Below are 18,033 nucleotides of genomic sequence, written 5' to 3'. Positions count from 1 at the left end.
CTAGTTGAGTAAATTAATGCATTTCTCCCTCCCGTTCATATAATCAAAAATAGTATTGGATTAAAAAATAGAAAAATATGTGAATATATTTGATAAATATAGTTCAAAAATAGTTGAGTTAAAGGTAGATTTTTGATAAATATGTGAATACACATAGCGCGAATAAATACTACGTTATATGAATATATATAGCGCGGTTAAATACTACGTTATGTGAATATATATAGCGTGGTTAAATACTACGTTATGTGTATTGTCTTGTCGAACTGAAAAACTGCCCGTCTAAGAAAAAGCTATTTTGTATCCGAAAGAATCTTTAACACGCAAAGCATAGCGCAGTTAAATACTACATTATGTGAATATATATAGAGCGGTTAAATACTACGTTATGCTGAACCGACTGCACAAAAGCTGTTTCGTTTTAGAAAAATTTAATATGTATAGCGCGGTATAATACTACGTTTTGTGTGAAATCTTGCCTATAAATAACGGGCGCATTCTAGTTATTTTCTGCGCTTAATAATAACCAATAGCAAATATTTCCATAAACCAAGGTTTTTTTTATGCTTTAACAAATGTTTGAACGCCTTTATGTACCAAGGTGCCAGTGCGGCAAACAATGTATGATGAATGACTGTTGGGATGATGGTGAAGTTGGACGCCGCTACTGGATGTGTGTGAAAAAGTTTTATAAGGTTCCCGACGAACCTTTTTGCAATTTTGAGGTATGGATTGATGAACCCTATAAGCAGGAATGCTACAAACGATATTTGCAGTATCTTCATGATTTGACCTTAGAACAGTGTGAATATAAAAAAGAATATAAACGAGAAATTGCTGAGTTGAAGGAGAAACTGAAAGAGGCAGAATTAGAAAAAAATAAGATGGAAGAGAAATTTAAGTGGTTAGAGCAGAGAATAATGGGCGGCAGTGACTAAACAATGACATGTATGTGTTGAGTGTACTACTTTATCTTTATGTTTTCCGTGTCATGTATTTTCATTAGTTGTACAGAATTTAAATTATGTTAAGTTGTTATGTTCTGTGTTTGTGTTGTAGTATTAAAATAAAGAAGGAACGGGGAAATAAAAACATAATGCGCATATTATGTAAACATAAAATATTGTTGTTATTATTTACATAAAATACTCCGGAAAAAAAAATCAATGTGTCCCACAGCCTGTGTGCTTCAATGCAGCCGCTGGCCTGGGCCGCATCCCATCCCGCCCGGCTATGCTATTAGGATCATCCTCATCACGGCGCCTCTTTATAGCAGGATGCGTTGCAGCATGATCATCACTGGTGCTGGCAGGATCGGTAGAAGGGGTCGTCAGTCCAGTAGAAACCTATAGAAGAATAAGTCAGCTCAGTATATTAAAGTATATATTAAGTCACAACAATTTAAATTGTCTTACCATGGTCTGGTCGGGCTCCTGAATATAATCATCCGTCGCAGCCATGTCAGCATCGCACAAATGGGCCTCCGTGACGAGCGGGGATGAAGCCTTAATAAGAAAATTAATAAAGTTATGGAAAATAAATGAGAAAAGAAAAAAACTTAAATTTAATACTAATAAAAACATACATGCGCCTGTGATGATGAGCCATAACTCAGCCGGCGCCCACTATCCAAATCTCGGGTCGGCCGATCCTTAGCAGAGGTCGATGAGCCTGGGAAGTATGCTTCCCAATCCTCTCTGGTAAGGTCCGTGCTCGTGATCAATAATGGACCTGATGAGGTCACCTGCGAAGTCCCTGTAGTGAGCTGCATCCCAAGGCTGTATGACGGCATGCTGGTGGGATACTCGTCCGGCTCATATAGGTCACCCGGCAGATCAACATCAACATCATCAACAGGGGCCTTAACGCTCCCTTGCTGAGGACTACCTCCTCTTCGCCCACCACGACCCCGTGCGGCAGCCCTGCCTCATGAGGCACTCCCACCTCGAGGGGCAGCCCTGCCTCGTGGGGCACCCCCACCTTGAGGGGCAGCCCTGCCTCGTGGGACACCCCCACTTCGAGGGGCACCCCTGCCTCATAGGGCAGCCCTGCCTCGTGGGACACCCCCACTTTGAGGGGTACCCCTACCTCGTGCGATACCCCCTACCTCGCTGGTACTGCTCTGGCGCCACATAAGCAGGGTCGTGTCCCAAGCGCTAATCCTCTCGAGCTTGCTACAGTGTCCGGGCAGCCACCTCTGCAACCTGCCGGCCGTAATCGTGCAAAGCGGCCGCTCCCTCGCCGACATGTTATTGCATCTGCAGTCCCATCTGGTAGACTATATGTAGGCCAATAGCCTACACAACGTATAAAATATAAACTGCAGAACACTAAGTTACAGTTATATAATTAATAATAACAGAAAACATACCAGGGTCTCGTGCCGCCCTGCATATGGAACGTACCGACCTCTATCTTGATGAATGGGATTCCCGACAAAAAGTCGAGTAACGCGACAGTACCAGGGCATATAGAGCTGAATAGTCTCCGTCTGGATCTGTGAAGGGGGAGGCAGAATCAGGTCAGCTCGCCGGTCCCAAGTATGGACATGCGCCTCTAGCCATGCTTCATATGCGTCGTCCGCCCTGGAATGATTATCCCGCTGATAATGTGTGGCCTCCCATGTAGGCCCCCTCGGTATATACTGCGGACGGCCATACTGGCAAAGTACCCGCTCCGTGGTATGATGCTCCACAATATCGAGGCACATCAGCGGGACGGAAGTGCTCCAAATCAGTCGGTCGGCCGAGCAATAATCGGGCAGGCCACCTATCAAGTCATCATTGTATGGCGTTTAGATGAACTATTAAATAACAACAGAAAACGTGAGTATGCGCAACACATGTGAAGCTATACCAAGTAAGTTTAGGTACACATTTACCTGTGCGCCCTCCAGCATATCCAACACATCCCTGCAAAGGGGGAGATTATGCTGAGCCTCGTAATCTCGTACATATCCACGCCGGAGAACCCACCTCCTAGCTAGAGGGAGAAACAGAGGTGGCACATCCGGAGGTAATGGTGGTAGAGGTGGCTGCAATTGCAGGAACCGCTTCCGGGCTCAAACCTAACATACAAAGTTGACGTAAAGTTTAAGATACATTTTTGACTAGATAGAATTGGAAGGAATGAATAGAGTATTCGAATATGTAGTCACCTGTAGAAGCGGCAAAAATCCACATACGTCATGCTGGGTACCCATGCTCTCCCGGCACAGATGTTTGTACAAGTAGGCGAGAATAGCAGCACCCCAGCTGTACTAGGGTAAATCATCTAACAGCTGAAGATGATGAAGAAATCGCAAGCTGACTAGGTTCCCCGAAGTGTTCGGGAACAAGACCCCCCCCCCCCCCCAAACAGAAAGAGCAGCAGCAACCTCGTATACCGGTGAATATGCAGATCATCTGTCTCGCCGGTGATGTCGGGGTGAAATATCTCCAAATGCTGTCGAATAGTTGTCAAACTCATGCGACTGGCCCCTGAGTGTGCAGTCTCATCTTGTGGCCTGAAACCAGTGAGCTGTTGTAGCATGTCCAAATACTGCCCACGCGTCATCTCTCTCATGGCCTGAAGCAGTACAACGGGCAGTCCATTAACATGCATCCCATATAAAACCTCTACGTCCTGCAGTGTGATGGTGGCCTCGCTAATGGGAAGGTAGAAAGTGTGTGTCTCCGGTCGCCACCGCTCTATCATGGCCGTGATCAAAGACCAATCGAGCTGCATCCGCCCGATCTCCAAAATCCTGTAGAAGCCCGTATCTCGCAGGCGCTGGACTACAAGGGGATGGAGATCTCTGTACTTCATAAAATCCCACATGCCGTCCACTTTCCTGGTGCGGAGAGTCTGGGCCAGTAACTCTTCCTCCCATACGTAGGCGGACCTATGATCGCCCTGTAACACTAATAGCTCATCGGAGACACGCCCGGGATGCATAGGCGGCACGTCCATGTCGTCTAAAATAAATTAAACAACATTAATTGTATGTTTGATCTATAAATTAAATAATTATTTTTTATAATTATACAATATTTAATTGGACAGAGTATATACCTATGGGTTCCAGTCTCGATATTTGAGACCTCAGTAGCACCAAGCTATCCTGAATTCTTATGTGTGTCAATTTTATTATTTTCGTAATTTTGTATGTTTGATCTGTAAATTAAATAATTAATTTTTATCATATTTAATTGGACATAGTATATACCTATGGGTTCCAGGCTCGATATTTGAGGCCCAGTAGCACCAAGCTATCCTGAATTCTTATGTGTGTCAATTTTAATATTTTCATAATTTTGTATGTTTGTTTTGTAAATTAAATAATTAACTTTTATAAATTGGACAGAATTTGTGTTTGATCTATCAATATAAAAGATACTTAAACTACAGGGACTCTACGCTAAAAGGCTCTACATTTTACTACGCTAAAAGGGCACTAATCTTTAAGCAAATAAATAATCTAAACTAGATAAAAATAACAAATATATTTTAATCACAAAACAAACACAAAACACTAATATCTTAGTCCGGATAAAAATAATATACTAGTTTAATCCCAAAAAAATACAAAACAACATGGAAACACATTCAAAACAACTAATATGCATTATTATACGAGTTTCGACATAAACTAAATCGGAATACCTCAATTTATGTTTTTTCGAAAGTCGATGAATTTAAAATTTGAGCCCGAAACGAGGAAACCACAACAATAGAAGGCTTGGCTAGGATGTGGGACCTACAATCTTATCTTTTTGTGTGACGGGTGGGGTTCACTACAATTTTTTTAGAAGGAAATTTTGGGGGGGGGGAGGAGGGGGAGGGGGGTCGTCTGGTTCGAATGTGGGGAAGAAGGAGGGGGACCGTTTATTTATCTATGTATAGCGTGGTGTATAACTGCGCTATACATATATAGGGCGGTTATATACCGCGCTATGCATAGCTGTCTTATCAGCCATGTATAGCGCGGTTTACAGTGACGTTATATATATATAGCGCTCTTTTAAAGAGCGCTATACTTTAACGGCCAAAACTCCGTTAAAATATATCGCTCTTTAAAAAGCACTATATATAAAAATGTCACTCTTTTTTTTAAACACACATTTTCGACACACTTTTCGAAATAACCACAAATGGGATATGAACTCTTCTTGCAAACGATATCTATAATAGAGTGTAAGTCCTGTACTAGGATCTAAAGATAGTAAACTTCCAATTTAGCAACCTTCTGTTTGGGGTCCATAGTTGTACCTTTGGTTGGATTTTTATGATAATTTACCAATATTTCGGCAGAAAGAAGCCAAAAGTGTCCAATCGTGGTGTCAACATAGTTGAGCTGTACCATGTTCCATAAAGTAGGGAAAGTCCTGAGTTTAAACTTTAAACCAAAGTACACAGCTGTAACCTTACCGTATACTCATCCGTTACAATTTATGTGAACCTGTTTGACTAGGTACAAAGTTTAAGAAAAAATAAATATTTTTAAAATTTATGCTCCTAAATAATTTAAAAAGGGGGCCAGAGTATTTGTATGGTTATAAAAACTTCTTATTAAGGGTAGAATTGTAAGTTTAAACAAAATTATTTTCAAATTTAGAAATGGGTCATTTTTTTTGGAACTGACCAAAAAGAAAATAGTTTCACATAAACTGGAACGGAGGTAGTATAATATATATAGCTAGCTACAGGGGCGGACCTAAAGTATCGAACACAGGTTCTCGGGAATCCAGTAACTCTTGCGTAGACCCTTTATTTATATTAAAAAATTCACTAAATATTTATAAATATCTAAATATGAATTCAGCTATTATTACATATTAATTTAAAAATTATAATAGGAACGATAAGTTTCAAATCCTCAATCCCTCGGACTAGCTAATTAGCTTCCGGAAATGGTGAAAGCATTATTGATGACTTTTGTACCACCACTTACTTGGATAAGGCCTATAAGGACAACTGATTTGTCAGAGGTGAAAGTTAAAGTTTACTCCAATTAAATTATGATTTTATGACAGACCTTGCAGTCTCTTGGATTGCTAAAGAATCTATGCCCAGCTTGTCCGGATCTAAAATTTTATCAAAGTCACGAATAAAAGTTCCGAAAGAAGAGGTAAATGAAATTTAGTTGTGGGTGCTTAGTCAAAGGTTATAAAAAATCTTGAATAATTCCCTGCTTAAAAGATCTAGATGGATCTTTGTCTTCTTTATCTCTATCCACGGAGATATATGTCTATCTATATGGAAAGATATCTATCTATGAATCGGCATATGCTATCCTTTATTATGTCCCCCTCAAGTCACCTGGGAGCTCATGGGAAGGTAAAAAAAAAGTAGGTAGTATTAATATTATGAATTTGGCAATGGAGATCAATATATGACAAATAGAGTAGGCAAATTCATTGGATCCAGGAGATTTTTAAATAAATGTAGGACATATGATAATTGAGGGTCGAGGTGGCATGTGGGCTAGTTCGGGCCCTAAACGGGCTAAGTGGGCCGGTCCAAACGGTTTCGGTCCGATCCCTAACTAAACGGGCCAAATGATCCCGGGTTAAACGGTCATTTTCCAGAAATCGGTCCAGGACCAGACCCACAAACTCATGGTCTCGGGCTAAACGGGTCGGGCCCGCGGGTTAAGTGGGCCCAACGGCTAAAATAATTAATTTTTTTTAAAAAAAAATAGAATTGAAATTAGAGACAAAAAGATAAAAAAAATATCTAAGGCAATGCCTTGTAAATTTTATTATAGAATTGTGACCTAAACATTTTAATTCAAAATTTAAAGACAAAAATATTATAAAGAGCTATTCAAAGAAATGCCTTATAATTTTATTATAGCATTAAAAAAATATGACAATATCTTTCTTAGTCTTCCTCCCCCTATGGAATGAGCACAACAAGGTGCTAATACCATCATTGAGAAGAAAAAGAAACTAATCAAGATGTGCCAAAATACAAGTTACATAATACATACTATTTTTTGTTCATACAAGTTACATGGTATCTCTTACAAACTTCATAAATCCTTCTAGGTTCGGAGGAATTTTCGTTGGTGGTGGCGAAAAAGTAGCTTGGTCATCGCCGCTTCCATTGTCGGACGAAGCAGCATTCTCCGCAAGTTCAGCTAGCACTTCTCCGTAAGCTTTGTCTTTCTCTGGTTGTGATTCAGTAAGTCTAAAATTTCTTCTTTCCGAACGGATCCAATCTCTGAAAAGTACTGATTTTTCCAAGCTCTCCCTCATAGATGCTCTATAATCATTGAGTTGAAGTCTTGCTTGACTGAAAGCGCTCTCCGATGCCACTGTTGAAACTTGAATAATTAAAATATCTCGGGCCATCCTTGAAAGAACCGGAAAGTATTTTTCTTTGTCCGTCCACCATTGCAAAAGATTAAAGGAGCCGTCAGGATTCACTTCCTCAATTTTCAGCGACAAATAAATTTCAAACTCATTTAGTTGTGAAAAATCACTACTACTAGAACCTTGAGAACCCCTAAAGCCCGCCCAAGCACTAAGTGCTCTTACTCCTGCAGTTCTTTTAGATGATTGAGAATCAGAAATAGAAAGAGTTGGAACATTTGGTCTAGCATGATTTAATGCAACTTGATAAGCATTATAAATAGTTTGAGCATTTATTCTAATTGAGGCTATTGCTTCCGGAAGTTGAGACAACTCATCATCTTCAAGTGCTAAACCATTATAAACAGTTTCGTACCAAAATTGAGGACCTCCTAATTTCATACAAGGATTTAACAAAGCAGCAACACCAAAAATAGGGGGAATATGAAAAAATATTTTTTAAACTTTTTTCTCATAGAATCAATAGCAAGTTGATAAATTTCCCCACTCTCTAAAAAATTAGCAAATAAATTTGCAAGTTCTGTAATATAAACTAAACAGTTGGAAATAGTAGGATAATATTGCCCAGAAAATTTATTTGTAGCAATATGAAATTTTTCTAAAAAATCAACAAGCCTTTTAACATTAGCCCGATCCCCATTCATAAGGTGCTCATCATCATCACTTATATGTGTATTAAACGTTGAGTTTATGGGGTTTCTATATTCATATGCAACAACCAAACTTTCATACATGTAATTCCATCTAGTTGGACAAGGTTTAGGAACCTTTCTTTCTCTTAGGCCAAATTCATCGCATCTTTTAAAATATTCTCTAAGTCTACTTCTACGGTTTGAATAAAAAATTCAGTTAAGAGCCATTTTAACCTTTTTAATTTCAATATTTAAAATTCTCATACCATCACCCACAATTAAATGGTAAATATGACAAATACATCTAACATGAAATTTTTTACTAAATGCAGGATTAAGCGTAGTGGTAAGCAAGGCTATAGCATTTGTGTTACTAGTAGCATTATCCATTGAAACTGACATTATTTTATCACTAATGCAAAAATATCTACAAATATTAACTGTGCTAGAAATAAACTGTCACGTGTGACGTGAATTAATTATTCTATAAGCAATTATACGCTTTTGCATTATCCAATTCTCATAAATCCAATGACTGGTAACAGTAAGGTAATCACAGTCGTTGCCACTTCTACCAATAGCAGTTGTAATAGCAACATGATAATTTATATGAGTAAATAAATAGCGCAAATATTGTTCATATTCATGCTTATATTTATAAATATCGCTCTTTACAGTTATGCGAGGAAAAACCTTTATAAGTAGGATTAAAATATTTTTTAATATAATGCACAAAGTTACGGTTAGAAGGAGAATTATAGGGTAAGCACATAACAATTATCATTTTTGCCAATTCTTCCCGATCTTTTTTAGATCATAATATAAAATACCACTGGTAACAGTGTTAATTCCTGGTTAAAATTAATTTGAACCAATACTAGAGTCAGCCTGAGTAGGACTAAGTACACTTTTCCCCTCGGCCAAAGCTTTCAGACGTTCATATCTGATTCTATCTTGAGAGTATTTTTTTATGTGTCTAGCCAAAGTTCCCGTTCCCCCCTGCGATCCAAAAATATTTAAAAGATAACTTTGTACCACAAGTTTTATACTTATCCTTACTTTCTGGAACTAGTTGAATAAAAAAGGCCAAACATGAGATATTTCCGTCCGTTTGGTAGGTTGTCTAGAAAAAGTAGGAGCAGTAACAGGAGTATCAGATGTGGCATCATTTGGATTAGTAGGGTTATCACTAGTTGGGTTAACATTAGGAGCAGGACTAGTGCGTGTATCATTATCCGGTTGAGTTTCATCAAGATCAATTTTTTCATCATTATTTTTATCAATAGTATTATAATTATTAGAATAAAGAGCATTCATTAATTCATGGTCTAATTGTTCACCGAATGCAATATTATGGCAAAATTGACTCTCGGTAAAATATAATATATTATTATCGCTATCAAGAATAGCAGGTGTAGGACGAATATAAGATTTGGTTTGTGGAGCCGGAGGCAGGGGAGGAGGAACAACACGATGACTAGATTCGCCACTCTTGGATTTTCCCTCATTTTTATCAAATTTTTTTTTAAGAAAGCCATCTTAATTAATCAAGTAATAGCAAATAAATAAAACAAACAAAACTATAATATTAAAAGTTAAGAGTTGGAATGAGTTTACTGAATTGACGAACAACTTGTTGAAAATTTATTATTGTTGAAAACTTGAAGACTTCAATTCACCAACTTCACAATTTTTCACAAACCGTAACAATAAAGTAAGCAATAGTAGCAAGTATAGAAGAAAATTGGAGAGAGATTGTGATAGAATGATATTGATTTTGTAAGAAAAATAAAAGAATGAGGGGGTATTTATAGTTGAAAATAGTAAAAAAGTATAATTATAAAAAGTTTGGGGTTAAAACAAAGTTGGAGGGTTAAATAGATATTTTTTAAATAGTGAACGGCTATTTTTGATAGCCCAACGACTGTTTTTTAAATTTTTCAATTTTTTTTAAAATTTTACCGTTGGGACTGTTTGGCCCGCCAAGGGACCGGTCCGGTCCCAGTCCCTGGTGGTCCAAACGGTCCTGGTCCCTGGTGGTCCCAAAGCATAGGACCGGCCTACGAGACTAGCCAATGCCTATTAATATCTGTCGTACCGGTCCTGACCCGTTTGACCTGCGGTCTCGGGCCGGTCCCGGATCGGCCCACTTGTCACCCTTAATTGAGGGGCATAGGACAAATCAGTAAGTTAGGGAGGGAGCGCGAGGATCCTATTATATTGGCCAAATACATAGACAACCCCTTAAACTTATCTAGAAATTCCATATAGATACCTAAACTAAGTCAATGAACTATTAAACACTCCATCTCTATTTAAACTGTACTATTAGACAAAAAGCTGACTTGGCACAAAGAGTAACTTTCACCTAATTTGAGTGCATGACCAGGTAAAAAAGAAATGTTTAAACGGTCGTCTTTTTGACCAACGAAGCCAAATGCCCATTACTCCCTCTACAACCTCAATATACTGAAAAACTCCATTTCTTTATCCTCAAAATTTGGCCACGATCGAATTTGGAATACCAAATCGGCATCTACTTAGTTTTTACTTACATAATCCCACTTTGCTAAGTCCCATAAAACTAAGTTAAATGTTGAATTGCAAAATAATATAAGACAAAAAAGAAAACATCTTTCATCTACAACCAAGACAATGGATCGAGGCTTGTAACAATGGATGACTGCACTCACAAGTGCACATACTTCTGGATCCTTTCACCAGTAAAGCTTGATACTAGTCCATCACAAAAAATTTCACAAGGAAAACTTCAAGAATACAACGTGGTGACTGGTGAGTTTATGCCATCGCAGGATGCAACTGCAATCGATCCCACCTCGCTCAACTGCGCTGCCTGTGGCTGCCACGACCAACTTTCAATCCACCGCCGAGAACCTGATGAATCTTTTCCTACCCTCATGTCCTCTCATTTCAACATCGACTTCCGCCACCATTAGTAAGTGGTGACACCTGCCACCCCTACAACTCTAAAGCCAGAGAACCCCAAGTAATTTTCTGGGAAGAAAAAGAGAACCGCGAGGAGAGTTGAAAAAACTTATGCTAAAAAATCTTTTTCATTTTTGAGATAATTTATGTTTAAGAGCCATGTGTCTTCATTTTATTGGCTTCTTTTCCATGTCATTGGCGTGTAAAGTTCATGCATTCTATTTTCTTATTTGTTCAGTTTTTTGTGTCTAATAACACAAGTTAAATAGAGATGAAGTGCTCAATAGGTCATAGCCTTAGTTACATGAAATTTTTGGACAAGTTTAAGGGGCTGCGTTTGACCTATTATATTTGTGCAGAATTTGTCCATCCTTTTGTTCCCTTTGAATACCTATTTTGTTTTATCTTCTATTTGGGGTTTCTGATATACACTCGTATGAATATATGTAGTAAATATAGCATTAGCTTGGCTAATATATTTCTGTGAACTAACCAGTTTTGTTGACTAAAGAGTTTATAATAGTTAAATGACACAATTATTCTTTTAGTTTTATGGCCAATAATTCTTTATGTTAAGACGTAAAGGAGTTAGAATCTCTTCCTTAATAGGTACTTGTAATTAATTATTTTGTACCATTTCCTCTAGGAAACTGACCAATATTTTCAGATGGGATAAAGTATACTACTCATAGATATATGTGAGATTCTAGCTTGTCATCCAAGTCTTGGTCCATTGACCTTAATCATTCTCTCTTTCATTTTCAACTACTCTCTCTCTCCCTCTCTCTCTTATTTAAAGGAGTTTTGATAAGGGGGCCTTTAACTTTTAGTTCTATACCTTCTCTGCATGCAACCTACCAAAGGATATATCTGCATGTATTCTTTTCCTTTTCTATTTTTTTTTATTTATAGTAATAAGCAGACAAACAAAAAAGTCTTCCTAATTGTGTAAAACTCCTATTTGGGATATTTTCATTAGTTGATTATCATATGCTTTTAATTTGTAGGTTTAGTCTCATTGAATAGCTAAGTGAATAAGTGATTTCACCTGGCTTTACCATCAAGAGTTGTGATGAGGTAGATAGGATTTTTTCGGGTCCTTAATCAGACGTCTCGGATTCGTGTCTTGAATATATAAAAAGTCCTGGTAAGAAATATTTTTTTCTTTAATGAGCCTTACGTGATGCGAAACACCCGATGAGAAAACAAAAAAAAGTGATCGATCTCACCTTTTCCTTATTTCTTGTATTGTATAAAAATGCTCGGCAATTGGTCTTGATTCTTTATATCTTTTGAACATCTTTGGCGTTCCCACATGGTTCGCTTTGTTGATTTTAGCTTTATTCCTACCACTATATATACCACATGTCTTTTCTTTTTCTTTTTTTTAATTTAATGATATTCTTAAACATTGACAAAATACGGCCGATCCCTTTAAATATATTATTTGACATGTGCTAGTATAAATAAACATCCAATGCATTAACCACGTCATAATGATTTGGAAAAAAAGACTTGTTTTAGTTATTAATTAGAATTAATAAAGCTTCCTATTTGGAGGATCTTTTGTACTTATCGTTTATTAAACATGCAGATACTATATTTTATACTACCATGAAAAGCACATTGATTAATAAGGACAAGCTCTTTGCCAATTAATTAACATGACACCACAAAAAGGAAAAGGAAAATAGAATAAGAAACTAATCACGAAAGTTATCTGACAATTTTTGTGGTTTTGTTTTGGGATGTTACAGCACTTGACAATTAAGATTAATACTATTTGTTATCATAACGAAGACATATTGGTCAAATCTGATAACTATAAATATGTGGTTGGCTAAATATTAGAGGGGAACAAGTCCTTTCAGAACGATCTAGTTGACTATTTTTCATGCTAATTAAGTAGTTCCTGTCTTAGTATACAATGCTCTTAGCTTATAGCAGAAAGTTGGAAAATCTTTTGACTTCAAGATTACCAGGATAATGTTTTGACTTCAAGATTATCATATTTTAGGATAGCACTAATTTTTTGTTATACAATTGACCACAGACAGACAGATCTAAAATTTAAATTTTATGGTTTTTAGCATTAAACACATTATATTTTAAAGTTATGATATGTTCATATCTACTATTTTTATAATTTTAGTTAATTTCTATACGTAAATTTATACTACGCGTCGAAAATTATAAGTTCAATTGAACCCGTCATTAGAATACTACACCCGCCCGTGCAACGGACACATCTCAACTACTTCGCCAGGTACAACGCACTAGTATTTTATGTTCCACAATACATGTACCTAATAAATTTGTCCATCAAATTTAAGTAGATCTGAAGAAATTACCTATTTATTTTTTCTTGCTCTGATATGCCATAGTTTTCACTCATTTGATTAATCAACAATTATTATCATTTAATTGACTTAATTGTTAGGGATGGTGTGTGGGAGGGGGTGGGTTTGGGGGAAATGGAAACAGGACAAAAGGTAAATGCATGAAAAGCAAAAGAGGATCTCAATGATTAAGCAAAACAAAAAATTACTTACTTGGGTTTCCAACTCAAAGGCAAAGATGGTCTTCTTATTGCCATTTATCACTTTAGCCTCGATACTCTTTTCTTCTCTTTCTCTTTTCTTCTGTTGTAAGCCATTGGCCCACCATTCGCTACTTTTCGTCCACCTACTGGCCGCTTGATTTATACTATTTTTCTATTCGGGCCAATTCAGATCGTAGATCTCATAGTTAAAATGCAAAAAAAAAATAATAAAAAAAAAATATTGAAAATGAAAAATCCAACTCGACATTATAATAAAAGGAAGAGAATATACTATATCTTGCCTCGTGAAATCATATGGCAACATGTTGCTTCGACATTATAAATTTATAATGAAAGGAACATATCTCTTTCAGCAAAACTAAGTTCACATCTAATAATTAGAGGTATATATATATATATATATATATATATATATATATATATATATATATAAAATCCAAAAAGTTATGGATTTTCTATCTGCAATTTCCATTAGATATGGCCCGGCAAAGATACTAGAAGTACATAACAAATTCTGCTAACAGTAACGGCATGTGCGCGAGCACACACATTGCTCTAATTTTGCTTTTTAGAGACATATTTGATAAAGATTTTGGTACGAAGTAAGTTTGAAATTTAATTTTATCTTAGACATTTTAAATTGGTAGAAACTAAGAATTTATATGTAACATATCTCAAATGGCACGTAATCCACATCAATGACCAGAGAAACAAATGGCCAAATACATAAACAACCCATTCAACTTGGCACCCTTTTTCATTTTGGCATTTTATCTCAACCTTGTTCCATTTTGGCCCTCCAACTCTATTTCTTATGTTTCACTTTAACACAAAAGCTAAAACCAGTGCAAATAATATAGCGCGTGTGTATACACAAATCTGAGGTGTAATAAATATCCAATTAAATATTGCCACTTATTTTTTTCATCCATGTCAAACGGGTCAATACTAAAATATCCGAACCTGACCGTATTTGGGTAAAATTAAGGCCGCTTCTTATTTTCTCTCTGTCACAAATCCCTACCCGATTAATAGTACCCTAAGCTCCTTTCCAAATTCATAATCGCACATGATGAACCCATCGATTATCGGTGGCTTCTTCATCATTTGAAGACGAGAATCACATTTCATCAACTATTTCTTCATATTCATCAACATTCATGACTGATTTGAAGAGTAGTTTTGATTGTTGTTGGCCTTTGGCAGCTTTGTTACTTCTGAAAATTGCAAACTTAAGTTGTGTATTTTGAAAGAGTTGATTTTGTGTAAAGAATGAAACTTTGGCATCTGGCAGCTGAAGTGTTATGTTATTTGGCAACTGATTTGTGCTTTATTTGAATTGTATTCAATTCTTGCAAGAGTTAATTTTGTGTAAATAATAAAACTTTGGCATCCGGTGTTTGAGACCTTTTTAACAATCTAAAACTTTTTGTGTTTGTTATTGTTTGAGGCCTATCAATCAGAAGCTTAAAAAGTTCATTCTTCTGCAATTTACTACGTAGTAGTCCTATGAAATAAACCCACAAAAAAATTAATTAGATTAGTTAAACGAACAACAAAATTGCAAAAATTTGAAACTTTCTGGATGGCCAGGTATGAAATCGGCAGATGAAAGCTTTGGAACTTTGAGAATGACGATGGGGCAACAGTAAATGGGGAAGGAAATAATGAAGATGAAATAATAGGGAAGGAAGTTGGAGAATTAAATATGGTGCCAATAGTAATTAGAAGGAATTTTGCCAAAAATAATCTGCCTCACGCGCCTACTAGGTGAGTCAACTCACACTATGTGACTAGTCAGCTTTTGTGTTAAAGTGAAACATAATAAATATGGCTGAAGGGCCAAAATAGAATAAAGTTGAGATAGAGTGCCAAAATAAAAAATAGTGCAAGTTGAATGGGTTGTGTATGTATTTGAACAAATCTTACTCCACATCAATGCACATAAGAGATGTGAATGAGGTCATGATGAGATGGCATAATCCATTGCTTACATGGCAGCTAAAATAATTTTTATTTATCTAAAACAGATGTATTTACTTAAATTTGGTAGTTAATCTATTGGACTAATTAGATGAGATTAAATGAAGCGATATGGACATATAAAATTCATATAATTGACATAAACTTGCTTGTAAGTGACTAGTTGAATTTGCTCAAAATATTTCTCGGGATTTATGCCGATGGAAATAATATGTACCTAACGAAATAATTAAAATATACACAAGTAGCTAGACACACTACTAATATAAAAGGGCAGGGCAACTTGATGCACTAAACTCCTGTTATATGCGGGGTCTGCGGAAGGGTTGGACCACAATGGTCTACTGTACGCAACTTTACCTAATATTTTTGCGAAAGGCTGTAATTTTCACGGCTTGAACCCATGACCTCCTGGTCACATGACAACTACTTTACCAGTTACGCCAAGGCTCTCCTGACATAAGGGTCTATTGTACGCAGTTTTATTGGTTACCGATATAAAAGGGAAAAAAGAAATATACCATGTCTCACTGGATAATTAAATTAAGGTCAGAATTGCATGTATAAAGGAAAAGTAAGCATATGCCGTCACCCCAAAAAGAGAAACTATCTGTACGCTCGATAAAACGTCATCTGTCAAAAGTACGTCACTGCAATGTCATCTGTCCAAAGTGTGTGTTTGCGAATTAATCAGTTATAACACCACCCAAAAAAAAAATGAAAAAAATGGATGAAGAAAAGGAAAACCTCTTAGATCACTCACCGCCGGTTTCTGTATACTACTGAAGTAGCTGAGCTTTTATTTACATGTTGTTTTCTCTTTTCAGGGAATATAAGCTTTGATATGCAGAAGAATTATAATATTAGTACATATACTTATACAATTATGTAAAGGCTGTCAAACGTCGTGCATGATATGATAATTCTACATGTTCCCAGTTGTAGTTTCTTCTATTGTTGGTAAATAAGGATTCCCCTAGTTTTACCTAAAGAAGCAAGCTAACTAGTAAGCCTAACAACAACATAAAAAAAGAAAAAAAGAATACCAAAGATCACTTTTAGCCCGCGATCGAAACTATTTATATATGATAGCTATAAAAGTGTATAAAATTTGTACTCATATATATATATATATATATATATATATATAAAGTATATATTTTTCCGGCTATTATTTTAAGAGCGGCTATACAATATTATTTTTTAAAGAAAAAAATTGCAGTGAAAAAAAATCAAGAAAACAATTTTTTTATTCATCATTATTTACAACGAGAGGTGACAATTACTCTATTTCATGTTCTTGCTTTTTGTCACGACTTCATGAGGTAATTAAGAACTGAAAAATTACTGCCAGTTTAACTGTTTGCCAAAACTATGTCAAACATAGACACTTCACTTCGACCATGATCTTCAAACTTCATGCGCCCAAATTCCGTTCGAGGAAAATTATACTGTAATTCTTTATTTTGTAGGACTTCTTAGAGTACAGTTCCATAGTTGTAGTCCCACAAATAAAGATCTTCTGGCAAAAATTCACTGTGATTAGAATCGTTGCTTTCAGCTCCAGCTAATTCCCAAGGTGAATTATAGTAACAAAATTTATCAAATTTTTGACTAAGGTCCAAAAGAAGATCAGGCAAATCAAGAAAAGGGTCCTCATTTTTGCAACTTAAAGATGAAGTTGAAGATGATTCTCTTGACTCTATTTCTTCAGACGAAAATTGTTCCATTAACTCACCTTGACTCTCTTCTGTAATACAATTTGTTGAACAAATGTTTAAAGCAGCAGCCTTTGTTGCAGCAGCTTGAATATCTTTAGCACATTTAGAAGCTGGTTTAGGAAATTGGTGGACTAATTCAGGGAAATTAAGTAAAGCTAAGTGACCTTTAATTGCAATAGCAGCAACATCATGTGCTCTAGCAGCCATTTCAGCAGTAGCAAAAGTACCTAACCAAATTCTTGATTTTTTTCTTGGCTCACGAATTTCGGACACCCATTTTCCCCAGCTTCGTTTTCGAACACCGTGGTATATAGGGTGTTTTAAGTCGTCAATTTTCTTCGTTTTCTTGTTCATGTCATTGCATTTAGTTTTCTTGTTATTGGTTTCTTGTTTTGATGATGCTAAGGTTGGCGGTCTTTTTGAGAGAGATGAACAAGGAGAAAAGTGGGGGATTGTGGAAGAGGTTGTTTCATTGTTAATGTTGTTGAAAATGAGAGATTTCTCTTCCATAGGTGATGGGGAGATTTCTTGAGAGTTAGTGAAAAATATATGAGGGTTTATAGAGCTACAAAGCATTAGGTTTAATGAGCTACTTATAGTGTTTTGGTTATTGGGCTTATTGTCACTTTTTATCTTTTTCACTAGAGATAGAATAATCCCAAACAAAAAGAAAAAAGTGAAAGCAAATAGTACTATATATGTAAAATATTTTATATATATATATATATATATATATATATATATATATATATATATATATATATATATATATACTATATTTGAGAACGCACGTTTGTTACGCCAATAACAAAAAGTTGTCGATAAACTAT

At 36.1% G+C, this 18,033-nt stretch overlaps 1 protein-coding gene across 1 annotated transcript; it reads right to left on the bottom strand.

Annotated features, from left to right (window-relative positions):
• Positions 1-16,743: 16,743 nt before the first annotated feature.
• Positions 16,744-17,753, bottom strand: LOC107759097 (ethylene-responsive transcription factor ERF034-like). The gene has a single exon (XM_016576969.2). The coding sequence runs from the start codon at positions 17,711-17,713 to the stop codon at positions 16,961-16,963; it is 753 nt and encodes a 250-aa protein (XP_016432455.2). The 5' UTR covers positions 17,714-17,753; the 3' UTR covers positions 16,744-16,960.
• Positions 17,754-18,033: the final 280 nt, after the last annotated feature.

This window comes from Nicotiana tabacum, chromosome 23, assembly GCF_000715075.1.
Source record: "Nicotiana tabacum cultivar K326 chromosome 23, ASM71507v2, whole genome shotgun sequence".
In the NCBI taxonomy this organism is placed as follows: domain Eukaryota; kingdom Viridiplantae; phylum Streptophyta; class Magnoliopsida; order Solanales; family Solanaceae; genus Nicotiana; species Nicotiana tabacum.
Note: the sequence above shows the minus strand (reverse complement) of the source record. Positions and strands in the feature narration are given on the sequence as shown.